The sequence below is a fragment of the Emydura macquarii genome, unplaced genomic scaffold (assembly GCF_026122565.2).
Source record: "Emydura macquarii macquarii isolate MOO-44397 ecotype Brisbane River unplaced genomic scaffold, CSIRO-AGI_Emac_v2 contig_295, whole genome shotgun sequence".
NCBI lineage: Eukaryota > Metazoa > Chordata > Testudines > Chelidae > Emydura > Emydura macquarii.
In genome coordinates, this window is record NW_027130432.1 from 1,061,768 (window position 1) to 1,075,669 (window position 13,902).

Here is a 13,902-nt window from a genome sequence, read left to right on the forward strand (position 1 = left end):
CCAGACTCCCATATTAAATGAACAAGTGATCAATCACACACACTTCCTTACATTGCTTTCAGATGAAAAAAAATAAAGGTTATCCCCGCCTGGGAGGGTGGATTGATTCCTGGTACGACTCCTCCCTTGGCCAGGCAAGGGGCGAGCCACAGCGTAACCCCTGTCCCCCACTCCTCTCGGCCCAAGCAGAGGGTGTTCCTCGGTGTGGAGTCCCTTTTCTCGGCCTAGGCAGGGGGCGCTCCGCCGTGTCCACTCCAGTCCTGTGGCCCTGAGTGGGTGTGTCCCGCCTCCGCGGAGGAGGAGGGCTGGAGCGGGGAAGCTCGACGGCTATAAGGGGTCCTTGCCCCGGGCAGGGGAAGAGCCGAGGGCGTTGCTGTTCTCGTTTGCGTAGCCATGCCGCCGAAGAAGCACATTGCTGCCGGCAAGAAGCGCAGCGCCGACTCTGGCGTGGAGACGGACCGGGGCGCGCTGACCCAGGAGCAGAAGGACCAGCGGGTTAGCCTCTTCCTCAGGGGCTTCAACCAGCAGGGTGAGGCGCTGCCCCACGCCGGGTAGGCTGGGCCCGCAACGGGCAGCTGCTGGGGCTGACCGCAGCGGGGCGCTTGGCACTTGTGCTGGGGGCCGAGGCTGGTCAGCGTTACGGGCCCGCCCACTGCCCGTGGCGGGCCTGCGCGCAGTCGGGTGGGCGGGCTGCAGGCGACTCGCGGTGTGTGGAGGGGGCTCCCCTGCCGAGGGGCTCCGGGTCTGGGGAGGCCGCTCTCCCGCCAAGGAAGGGCTGGAAGCCTGGGACTGAAGCTGCTGAGCAGGTTATCCGGCTCCTGGGGTATTTTCAGCTGAGCCCTCCTGCTGCAGAGCCAAACGGGAGCAGCGGGGCTCACCTCAGCAGCGTGATCCCGGAGGAAGCGCGCACCGGCAATGGCCCGCTCTCCATCGGGAGGTGGGCTCCATAGAGCTCCCTCGGGCCGGCCCGTCACAGTTATTGAGGCTGGTCTCCTGATGCCAATTAACTGGTAACGGGAGAGGGATATTTATCACTTGTCAAGTGCATCCTTGCCCTTGTGATGGGATTCTGTCCGTTACCTCTTTCCTACACAGCGTTAGTGCTAACGCAGAGCGACCCGCTTCCTACCTTCACTTCAGCCAGAAGTGGAGGCGTGTAGCTGAGGAAAAGCAGCACAATCACCTCGGTTAGAAAATACTTACGGAGTAGTGGGTTGGGTTGTTTTGCTTTCCTTAAAATCCCTTCCTAGATTTAGTTCTGTACGGCAACAGCTTGCAATACAACAATAAAGAAATGCAGCTTCTGAAAACGCAAAATGTGTTAAATATTAACTTTTGATATGGTAAACTGCCTGACAAGGCACCAATTCTACTGACCAATCACCATTGAACAATAGTCTCCAAAAGAGGCCAACCCACTAGTTTAAATTTCTGAACAGCCATACAGTTATTCAGCACCCCTGAAAATATCAACCCTTAGACTTTTCCTACTAGTTGTGAAGCTACACATTGATTTGCTAGCTCATATGCAGGTAATGATAGCTTTATCATCCTTTAAATAAAGATATACACTTTACTGACCTGAAATGTTGTTAAACTTAATTTTGTGCAATCTCTCTCTTTCCTTCCACGTAATGGCTAATCTAGGATTTTTTTCTCTGGGAAAGGGTTGTTTTTTTGTTTTTATTTTGTGTGGTGAAAGCACTGGACTGGGACTTAGAAGATCTGGTTTCAATTTGTCTTTGTAACGTTGGGAAACTTGGATAATCTCTCCTTCTCTCATATATCTGTAAAAATCAGATGGTATTTTGGTACCTCCCAGGGTGTCCTGAGGCTTAATTAATGGTGGTAAGACACTTGGCTGTTAAGGTGATGAGAGCCATATAAATACCTAAATAAGGATGATGGTAGTTTTAAAATGATGAATTGTTTACCAGTTTGTCAGCTGGATTCTTGGAACATGTGGCATTGCATAACTTAAAGTCCACTTGGAATTAAGCTGAACTTCTAATTTAACTAACTGATCCCTGTAAATATATGATCTTAACTCTTTGACTGGAACAAATGTGCAGTCCAACAGTCAAACTATTAATGCACTTGGAAGTACATTGTACACTTAGCAACAGGTTTTTTTTTTTTTTTCTTTTAAGCCAAAGAAAATCTTCAAGAAATAAAGAAAGAAATTGATTCACTTATGCAAACAGCTGAGAAAGCTTTTAGAGTGGAATTACTGAAGATGCCAGTGGCTGTCAGAAAAATGAAAAGAAAAGACTTGCTTAGTAAGTGTGGATTTTCCTGGAATGCAAACTTGTAGACAGCGTGGATAACACTATCTACTTTGTCTTAAGTGTAGCTCTAAGCCTTCCTGTAGTTATTTGCCTAAGACTTTTTGATTAAACTACTTCATTGATTAACTTAGTTTATTACATTTTAACTGTGATGCAATCCTAGATTAAGATTGGGAGTTACTATCATGATCGACTAGTCTGACCTATATAACACAGGCCATAGAATTTCATCCAATTACTTATGCATCAAGCCCAGAACTTTTGGGTGAGTTTTTATATATAAGACATTTTGTCTGCAATTAAAGACTTCACGTGATGGAACCCTGTACTATCAAATCTTTTCATCATGTAAGTAACTAGGTTTAAAACTGTTTTGATTCCAGCTTGTACTTATGAAATAATAGCAGCAATTCAATCTGTGATAGACAACATCAGTTATTTGCTGCTATAGGAATATAGGTTTCAGAAATTTCTCTTCCCAAGTGAAATATTCATATAGGGCCAAATAAAGACGAAAATGCTGATAAAGACTTCCATGCTAATGGAATCTAGGGTTAATCCAAGTGGATTTGGATGCCTAGCTCCTGCTAAAATCCCACTCTAAAATTGTTGCAACTGTGACCAATGCCTTAAATGTCAACTTCCCTTTCTTTTCAATTACAAACCATGTCTTGCAGGACTATACTCAGCTCCTCTAAAGATAACAGCACCCTAGAGTAGGGGGAAAGCTGGTATTTGAGCTGTTAGCTTTCAGAATTAAAGGAATCATGAAATTAAGGGCTTATACAGGTACTGAATTAGTGCATAGCATATTGGGGTGTAAATCTACAACATACAAGCTTGCTGCGCACTAACTGTCCATTTGGACCATGTTGCAGTACATTAAAAGTTCCCTAGTTCTCCTGTGCAGCAGCAGGGTCCACATAGATGGTTAGTGCATGGCATGCTAGTGCTTTGTAGATTCACACCCTACCTTGCTGTGCACTCTCTTCATTAAGACAACTACAACTCTTAAAGGGCTTAAAATTATACAAATGACATACCAACCCAGTCAAGGTCAATTTCTTGCACAACTTTCTCCTCAGCTGCATAATGTTTTTCCTTCCAGGATCTTCTCTTAATCTAAGAGCACATAGTAACTTTTAAACAGGCTACATTTTTTTCTTGTGTAACAGACCTGCAAGGAGAAGAGGAAGCTGCTGCTGTAGCTGCTGCAGTTGTAGCGGTAAGTGTTTGTAAACCATAGCGAACTCAAAGTATGAAAAATCTTAAATCCTTACTGATGATGCAAAAGAACTTTAAAAGGAACATTGTTTGTTTGCTATTATTTTAATTTAAGAAAAAAAAATGCCAAACAAAAACACATGGCAGGACACCAGGTCCTATAATAGTGTGAAAGTACTGCACATTGTACCAGACCCTTTTAGGGTCACTTATAGATATTGTTGCCACAACTTCATTTAATTACTCACTCCCATCCTGTCTTGTGCATGTGGTCAGAAATGGATTTGCTAAACATAATCTTTATCTCATGCTGGAAAAACTGTTTTCTGAAAACACCTTGTGTCACTTTACAAACATAGTCACCCTCTCCCCTAGGTTAACATAAATATGCATCTTGGGGAAACTTTCTGATTGTACAGATCTTGCTTTGTTCTTTAAATATCTTATAGAATGACTGCTTTGTAGAAGACATTCCAAATACCAGGCTGGTGAGGAATTGCAGCAAGAAAGGTGAATGACTTTGACATGGACTTCCAGTATCTGAACTATATTTTATTGTTAATAATAGTATGAATTTAGTGACTGCAAAAAGAGTATTGTTATACTCTAAGTACCAAATGAGTCTTAGTATTGTATAATATGGTAATGCCTAGAGGTCCTGACCAATACTTGGGAGTGGGGGAAGGGAGAGGTGGAATGGTGCAGCATTGCATTGGACACTACAAAAATATCTACTTAGAGGTTAGTCTCAATAAATGGTGGAAGGGAACAAAGGTGAAGTGAGTTTCCCAAAGTGTCACAGGTCGGTGGCAGAACTAGGAGTAGAACCAGGTCTCCTGGGGAGTCCCATGAAATTAAATAATCCAGTCCCCTATCTGATGGAACACTCTGCTTTGTCTCTTTAAAAAAAAAATCATTCTATATCTGACCTATTAGTTCTTATCCTCAAAGGAAACCTACATATTGTCAAAAGATGAGCCTGGGAGTTTAAATTCATAACTTTATTAAAACCCTGACTTTTAGTGTCTAGCAAAGACACTGGATATATGGCTTATTACAACAGTTTGTAACCCACACTCCCCTTTTTGTCCTATGACTACAGGAGGTGATAACAGGCCAGTTCACCTTGAATGGTCCCTTAGACTATGTGTGATGCTAAACTGTCTGTCCGACCTTGTATTCAGCTGTGACAGTGACTACCTTTCCCAGAGCTGAGGAAGAGCCCTGTGTAGCTCAAAAGTTTGTCTCTTACCAACGGAAGTTGGTTCAGTAAAAGATATTCTCTCATCCACCTTGTCTCTGTAAAAGAAATAGTTTTCTCCTTTAATCTCAGAACAGGTGGAGTAGGAAGACTGCACCTCTGTCCCCTAGAGGTGACCTCTCCAAATAAATTCAGACCACTGTGATGAGAGGGTGGCTTGGTATCCTTGGCATCCCAGAATGCCAACAAGTGTGGTGATCCTATATAAGCGTTATGATGATGAGCACACTTGCAATCCATCTAGGCATTGAACTGAGTGTCCAAAGGTCAAATGGTGGAATCAATCACTGCTTGTCTACTAATAGTCAATGTAGGGATGAATAGCTTGTCTTGATGCCCATCATTGGAGCTATTGATATTCCATATATATCTAATCCACTTTGAATTGTCATTTTTTTAGTTAAGGTAACTACAATTGTTGAATATAAAGATGACACTGTGTCTGCAAAGAAAGCATCTCAAAAGGTAGGTATGTACAAGGAAAATAACAAGGGCTAGATCTGTCCTGAAACCTGAGGCTACCCCAGTAGATCCCTACTCAGATGCCTGCTTGTCATCTTAAAATAAACTATTTAATTTTTTGAAAAAAGAACAACTTATGAACTATTATTCTTAATTAAGAATTGGCTGTGGTGAAACATGCTTGTCTTAATTAATTTCATTTACAATAAAATCCAATTATGAACTGGTTTGGTAATAAACAGATAATGAATTAATACAAGTATGTACAACAGTCATTGTCTGTAAATTCAGTATGATATTTAAAGTGTTCTCCTGAAATGGAGTAACTGTGTGGTAACAGGAGTCCATCCTACTGAATCATTAGGGGATAAGATGGGACTTTAAAATCCCTAACTTGATTTTTCTGTTGAAATGTAACTGTTTGATGCCCATCTTGTGTTCAGTAGATGCCTCCCAATATTTGAATGGCTTGTTTTAGAGACCAGCAGTGTGGCTAAATTGTACACTCAGTCTTAACTCTGTCCCACAACTCAGTGACTTGCATGTTCCAACTGGGCATTATGATGTGGGTCTTCTCCCTCACATCCAGCAAAAAGACTTGACCCAATGGTACAAACATATGAGTATATATGCCAAAATGGCTCTTTCAAAAACAGTGTTGTGTGGTGTACCAAACTGTCAGGGCAAGCAAGACAGTAAACAGTTCTGTACAATGAAGCCATAGCATAGGGATTCCATGAGCCTCCACTTACTCCTCTGTAAAGTGGATATAATTCCCTATTCAACAAGGGTATTAGGAGGCTTAAGTTTTCTCTTTAGCAACATAAAGACTCTTCATCTGAAAATCTCAATCCTGTTGCATTTAATGTCATTCATTTTTAACTGCTTAATTTTTATTTATTTATTTGAAGGTATCTAAAACAAAATCACTGGTTTCTTTAGTTTCTGGCATACATGTAAAACAAAACCACTCTCTTTCCAGGTAAGACCATGATCTTTAGTAGCTTTTGTAACTTATTTGGACTGAATTACTGGCTTTTCAAATCTGAATGTGATTTTTTTTTTAACTGTACTAAGAATAATAAATTTAATCAGTGTTACACAAGATGGGTCAGGTTTTAGATGATGCACTGTACTGAAGTAAACTTGCATCAGATCACCCCCAAAATGGGGGGTTGCTAAAGGGTTATAGTGCGTTCCATTTGAATGTGTACACTTGTGCATCCAGTTGTGTGGGGGTGTGTAGTGGGGGAGGTAATGTTAAAATATCTGGTTTATCTTTTAATTGCAGACAACATTAATGGAGGAAAGTAGCCTTTAGGTAACCTGAAATGCTTCCATTAACCAGAATAACAAACTAAAGAGTAATACTTTTTGCTAATTTTAACAGATGAAAGGGATTTGGGATTTGCATGAGACGCTGTAGGAGAACATCTATTTGAGCTACTTATAGTAAAGGGAGCCAAAGTCTACTCTTCATTGACTTGAAATTCAGAGAAACCGATGTCTGCAGTCTAATTGGCATAAAAATCAGTATGCGACTATGTATTACACCTGTTCCCTTTTAAGAATAGACACCATTCATCCTCCTCTGAAGTGTTCTCTAGATGTTGAATCAACTCATGTTGTCATGAGGAGAAAACTAGAAATCCTTAACTAGGTTTAGTTACTTAGCCTCCTAATTTAGGATTATAGAAAAACTTCAGATCCACAAAACTGACCTGTGAAACTAGTCAGGTCCTCAGGGGGTTGGCAAAATCTGCTGTCAATCTCTGATGTATGCTTTTTTCCCTAAAGTTACATAGCATTTTCCTCACACCAAGTCTGAAGCTAACTCTCAATTCTGTGTGTGAGTGAGGAAGTCTTCAATCCCTGGCTCCAAAACATTCTTTATGGGCTGAATAGAATCCAAAACTGGAAGGGCCTGTTCTCTGGATCTGGTTCAGATGTGGCTTCTTAAGAGTTCTTTTGAGAACTGATCTTAGGAAAACTCCCTCCACTCTTGATTAAAACTGCCTGGGAGATAGTTAAGATTAGAAGCTGAGGTTCCTATTCTATGTCCAGAACATACACTGCTCTCTCTGCCAGTTTCTAATACAAATGATTCTATATTGCTTTGAACCCCCTCTATATGCATAGGCTTACATAAAGGACTTCACCTTTTGCTTAAAAAAAAAAATGTACAGCAACACTAGATATCTACAAAGTACTGTAACATTGTCTATCTTACCAGTCTTCTGCTTGTGGGATTTAAAATGTCTACTTCATAACTGGAACTCTCCAGACTAAAAGCACTGTAGTGTGTAAAAGCAAATGCTGTTTTTCTGTCAGATCTGCATGCTCTACTCCAGATGTGAGGCATGTTAAGGCTCCTACATCTGATTGCACAGCTGCAAACGATAAATCTGCTCCACGGGTTTCTAGAAGGTAAGCCTTTCAGGTCATAGCACAACTGACCTCCTCTCTTCTTTTTAAACTCTTACTATCATACATATCTGGATATCAAATAAGGAATGCTTCTTTTAACAAGACAATGTGAAGATCTGTGGAAGTGCAGTGTCTGTCACTGCAGGATTTGGGAGAGGAAGATAGGACCCTTTTATAGATCGAAGCTGTTATATTTGACAGTGGGGAGTGGTGCTGAAGTGAATACAGTTTACACTTGTGCTGGAATTCTGGAGATATTGGCTATGATTTCATAGTTAAGGTTACATTCTGTAGCTGGTTTAATGTGGCCCAAATTACTATCTTTCTCTACATGTGTTGATTATAGTTCACGGAAACACTACAGTTCAGAAACTAGCTTTCAGGGCTCTAATTTAGCTGAAATAATTCATTTTTGGTTGATGGTATTTGCAACATTTAGTGTAAGTTCATACAAATACTTCTCACAGATTAAACTATAAATTGTAGCTGGAAAGGTTCTTATAACTAGTAATTCTAAACTTGCATCTGGCAGAAACAACCTGCAGAAGTGAAATCCTTTACAATAAGAGAGCTAAAATAGGTCATGAAGTCATAAACAGGTTCACAGCATTATCCTAGCCTATTATGCCATTATGTCAAAGGTCTGTCTCTTTCAAGTTAAAGATGCCCAAAACTGTATACTGACTTGCTCTCAAGTATTGGACCCTGCCTTTGATTATAGCACAAAATAACATTAAATACAAGGGAAATATAGGAATTCCATGTCAGACCTGTCATCCACCTAGTCCAGTCTCCTGCCTCTGAAAGTGGCCATCATCAGATGCTTCAGAGGAAGGTGCAAGGAATCATGCAGTAGTCCAGCCCTGGATAGTCTGTAGCTAATGCTGCTCCTTAATAGTTAGATTAGCTTAAAAACTCATGCTTTAAGGTGAGTGTTAGTGTTCGCTGTTATAAATGAGTACTCTTATTCTCCATATAAATGTCCAATCCCAACTCAAGGTTGATCATTGGCCTAGAATTTCTCAGTTGTATTGCACCCTGCCAGAATGGCATTACCTGGTGGTTTCGGTAAACACTGTTACCTTAAAAAATGTTTAAAAGTTTGGTGTTTTTTGTGTGTAAGTTCTAAACAGTTTGTAAAACAAAATAGAAAATGAGCCACTTCCCATTAGGTGCACACATCACAAAGCCAGCTGTTACTGAATCATGTTGGCTCTAAGATCATGAAAAGGCAATTTATTACAGGTGAAACTCTGTTCTTGTGTTCCATTTCTAGGCTACCACAAATGGCTGTTTCAAGAACTATCCCTGGGAGAGAAAAAGTCCAAGCCATGTCATTAAGAAGTGCCTCAGTGCCTCGGGAAAAAACTGTTCCATTTGTTAACATACCTCTGGCTGATGGAAAGGTAGTAAACCTTAACTTTTGAGATTCATCTGAAGCAGGTGAAACCTGTCTTGGGCAGATATATAAACAAAGGGGTATCTGGAAAAAATTTTTCCTGTCTTTGCCAGCAGCAGTAATTGCTACAGTTAAGGGAGCAGCTTGTAAACAAAATGGCGCTTCAAAATGGTCACTTTCTGAAGTGAACATTTCTATTAACTTTCTGTATTGCATTAGTGTCGTTCTAGTAAATAATTTAGAATCTTGTCTTAGCACTTGGACCTGTGATGCAGGTCTCTGGATATCCTACCAATGAGTATACTGACAGGATTAGCAATGTGAAATAAGCATTTCACATATTTCTTCTACTCCTTTATTGGGCTGTTCAGTCTAAAATAACTGAACATTTGGACTAAAGAAACTCTGAATAACTTTTTTTTCAGTCTACACTGCTGCTGACTGTGAAAGGTGGGATTCTGGCTGTGAAAGTTGAGGGATATTGCTTAGCTAACAAGACTGATCCTTCATTGTGCTGTAGGTGTGCTGAGAACCCTTGTTTCTTGAATTATTTCCACTTAGATTTGGCTCCTTGACCAGCCCCACTAGCTTAATGGGCCATTAACTTGTGTTCATAATGTCAATCATAACTAAAGACAATGATAAGTTGGAAGGAAAGGTGCAAACTTTAACACAGAGGTGTCAAATATACAACCCGCGAACCTTTTTGATGTGGCCTGTGTGAGTCGTGCTGCTGCCAAAAGTTTATATGCAGAAGGCATTGCCCCTTTAAGAGATTTGTCGGCGGAGGGCCCACTTTAAGATAAATTGCTTAAGGCGGCAATAGGTTCCCAGTGAGTTTGACACCCCTGCAAAGTTTAACACTTTTTGGTCAGAATGTTCTTCAAGCCAATAAAGCAGTTAAACGTGTGCCTCAACTCAATTTCAGTGCATGATTGTAAGAAAACCTGATGTGGTTATTCACATGAAACATGCTGGATAGTTTCATTTCAAAATTAATAACTCTCTGATTATGCTCAGACTCTCTGCTCTGCTGGTGAAGACCTCCGTAACATCAATGTTGAGTTGCTTAATGATGACACGGTTCAACATATTCATAATCTAGTGGTAAGTTTACAGAACTAGTAACTTGTACAAATATTGTCTAGTCTAAGATTGCACAGAAGTACTGGCACTTAGTCTTCAAATCACCTATGCAAGCAGCAAACTGGTAAGGGAAACGTGTTGCTTCAACTAAGATAAACAGACTTTGTTTAATGTCAGTGTCATTGCTTCTAAAGAAAGGGCAGAAGCCTTCTCCCCATGTCTGCTCTGCCATGTGAGAAAACCCTGCTTTTCTCACTAATACCCATGTGCATTACAGAAGACTGAAGATTTGACAGCTAGCAGCTACAATATGGCATGCTCCTGCCTCTGTTGCAGGTACAGAGTGGGGAGGTGTCTCTAAAAAAGCTAAATACTGGTCAGTAGCTAGACTGGGCCCTCTCTGCTAATCTGTACTTTACCCTACTGCTCTGCTGCTGAAGATTTGCTCCTCAAGTTAGCTGTCTTGCAGAGCTTAGGCAACTCCTAGTTTTAAACTTGGTCAATAAACTTGGTCTAAAATGGCTTTCTTTCCCCTCAGAGCCAGTTGACTGTGTTATGTGGAAAAGCAACACTTAAACCAAGTTAATGGAATCTACATGCAAAGCTCTTGTTCTCTCAGTTGCACAGAAAATTTATATATTACACAATTACCACTTGTCTGTTTTTAAATGTTTACACAGAACTTAATAATTTTTAATAAAGCTTTATACTTCATATTAAACTGTCTAGATATAAAAAGACTTAATGATCACATTGCTGTAAAATAATTGTTTTTACTAGCTCAAAGCTACCTTACTAGTTGCTTCCTGAACTGAAAGAGAAGGCTGCTTCCTATTCATGTTAGTTTAATGAAAGGACAATTTTGTATCCTTTCCAGATTGCTCATCTCTATTTTTGACCTGCTGTACTTAGTAAATTACATATAGGAATGTAGAGTAAAATAAATCTATAAATGTCATGCATAAGCTAAAATCTTGGCTTCTTCCAGCAGAAGATATTTCAAATAGCCCTCCTCCTTTTTCTTAAGCTTTGTACTTCAGAAATAGCTACTATAATACATGGTGGTGGTGGTAGGGCAATACAGCAGAAGGAAGAGAAAGATGGGCTAGAAAAAGCCCTTATGTTTATAGAGGGATGTGAGAGGAGTTAGTGAGTAGTGAGAACAGGTCAATTTTGATCAGTCTTGGTAACTACTAGGTGCTCAAATATGATAGTAAGCTACGGTGTACATGAGTAAAGTAACTATTTACCATATATCCCAGAATATTCTTGAAAATCTTTCTTTAGACTTGAAAGAAGGGTTTTAGTCACACTGTATTTGGTAGCAATACACTAAGCCCTGGTCTGCATTAAGAATGAAAAATCAACACTCCTGAGACACATCGCTATAGTGATGTAAATTCCTAGAGCAGATAGCACTAGATGGACAGAAGAATTCTTCCATTGGCATAGCTGCTGCTTGTTGAGGAAATGGATTATCTATGCTGACAGGAGAAGTCCTCCTGTTGGGGTAGATAATATCTACACTGAGTGTATGTAATCATACATTCTTGGCCTAGGTACTAAAAGTTAACAAATGCTATATGCTGCCTAATCATAGTAGACCCAAGTAAGTAATTCCGAAGAACCAAATTGTTGTGAAGTGACACTATCAAGCTTGTTAGGACAAACAACATATCCTACAACACGACGCTTATCTTCATCCTGTTTCTTTGCGAGTTGTTACCTAAAAACATATAACCAAAATGCAGCACAATTGTTGCTAGAGATGTGTATGTGCTGTTTACATGCTTAAACTTCAGCTATGAGCTGCTCCACTGATGTAAGAGCAGCTGTGGAGGGAGGGAGTCAGGTGCAGGTTAGGGTGTTCTGACAAATAATTGCTAATTTAACCACTATCATGAGTTCCTCTCATACTTCACTCTCGCCATCAGCAACCAGCACTGATCAATACCTATTTCATTGTATGGATGGGAATCTGAACTCAGAAATAGAACATAACTATTTTAATGTTGCTGATTACATGTACCTATGCTGCATTGTCTTGTTTCAAGTGTATCAGTATAACATCACAAAAATGAAATAAGCACCAAGATCATTTACAGCTTGAGAAGTAGGGAGATGAGTATTACACCTAAATGTAAATAGCATGATGGAAACACAAGAAGTCATGGGGGACTGGTGGAGTTAAAAGTTTGTCCTGTCCTTCTCTAACCACTCCTCTATTGGTCCAGATGTTTTAAACTTAGTCTTAGCTCCTTGATGCTATCTTTCATGTTTGGTCAGTACAGGGCCTAGCACAGTGCAGCCCTTGTCTTTTTGCATAGGATACTTAGCTACTCTGGTAACAAATAAATCGATCTATCACAAGCCTTGATTTATACTATTACTTTTGTGTGTTTAAGTAGGCATATTTCCCAGCTTGTTTAATTCACGATCCCTGAATTTTAATTTGCCTAGTTGCACAGTTCCACAAAAAAGGAAACTGAAAATAACATGGTAGAGAGGAAGTTGTTCTAATTGCTTTTTTTTCTAACCTTACAAAAATGGGGACTGCAATGTAGTTGTATCAATCCAAAGATGATAGAGACAAGATGGGTGAGGTAATATCATTTAGTGGATCCACCTGCCACTGGTGTTAAAGCAGCTTTGGAGTCCTACAAAGCAATTCTACCTGTAGGGGAAAAGATACTTTGAGCATCACAACTAAATACAAGATAGAACATACTGTTTTAACATAAGTAGGTAGCACATTCTAAGGGACCAATAACTACTTATGGTAAATAATCTGTTCCACCTGGCATTTAGCTGTGCTGCTCTAAGTACCTTTCCCAGATCTAACAGTGCTAGGGGAATGAGTTAGTACCTGCTTGGTTCTACCCAAAACAGCTGAGGGAGGAGGAGCTATTACTATCACTACTTCCTGTGAGCCCAAGGGTGAGAGCACTCAGCTTGGATGAGACCCACTTCTGCAGAAGTGGGAGAAAGGAGATCCATCTTTAAATTCTACCTTCTAGAAGAGTACCCTTGAGCTAAAATTGAGGGTGGGATACTACTTTCCTCCTCCAGCAGGATTTTGACTAGGACAGGCTCTGAGACTGCTTCCAGCATTCTATCTCCTGGATCAGGCCCATCATACAAGATATGGAGAAATAATGCTTGTCTTCCACAGCGCCTGGATCCCTTTGGGGCTCAGTAATGCACATGCCAAAAGGGAGAGTTAGGATATCTACACTGCAGTTAAACCCAAAGCTGGCCTAGGGGCCATTTAATAACTGAGTAGAGCATTATGCTAGAGCTCAGGCTCTAGAACCCTGTGAGGGGAGGGGGCCAGAGTTCAGGCTGCAGCCTAAGCCTGAACTGCTACACTGTGATTTAAATAGGCCCTTAGCTTGAGCCCATGTCCAGTAGCAAGAGCCAGCCACAGGTATCTAATTGGAGTGTAGACATCCCCATAGAAGCCAAGGGAACTTTGATGTTGAAAACCTAGGTGTTGAGTGAGTTGAGGCACTTCTAGTATTCAGAAGCAATTTTGTGCATTGCACTAGAGCTTAAAACTGGGACTTGGGTGCCTAAACCCCTGACTTGGGCACTTAATTGTGGATCAAGGCCTCACTTTAGAAAATCATCTAAAAAAACCCTAATTCAGTCACTAGTTATTGGGCTTAATAGCATTGTTACATAGAGGTAAAAAATTCCTTCATGAGAGGAATTAAGGATTAAGTTCTTATGTTTCAGGTTAGATGATAAACAGT

At 40.5% G+C, this 13,902-nt stretch overlaps 1 protein-coding gene across 1 annotated transcript; it reads left to right on the plus strand.

The window, feature by feature from the left end:
- Positions 1 to 310: 310 nt before the first annotated feature.
- LOC137154686 (borealin-2-like) lies at positions 311 to 12,473 on the plus strand. The gene is made up of 10 exons (XM_067550441.1): positions 311 to 529; positions 2,151 to 2,279; positions 3,464 to 3,513; positions 3,962 to 4,022; positions 5,174 to 5,238; positions 6,147 to 6,217; positions 7,567 to 7,662; positions 8,939 to 9,068; positions 10,082 to 10,168; positions 10,686 to 12,473. The coding sequence occupies exons 1-10, from the start codon at positions 394 to 396 to the stop codon at positions 10,731 to 10,733; spliced, it is 873 nt and encodes a 290-aa protein (XP_067406542.1). The 5' UTR covers positions 311 to 393; the 3' UTR covers positions 10,734 to 12,473.
- Positions 12,474 to 13,902: the final 1,429 nt, after the last annotated feature.

Coding starts and splice junctions, on each gene's coding strand:
- LOC137154686 (XM_067550441.1), top strand. CDS start 394: ATGCCGCCGAAGAAGCACATTGCTGCCGGCAAGAAGCGCAGCGCCGAC. Junction 3,514..3,961: donor TAGCTGCTGCAGTTGTAGCG/GTAAGTGTTTGT, acceptor AATATCTTATAG/AATGACTGCTTTGTAGAAGA. Junction 10,169..10,685: donor AACATATTCATAATCTAGTG/GTAAGTTTACAG, acceptor CTTTCCCCTCAG/AGCCAGTTGACTGTGTTATG.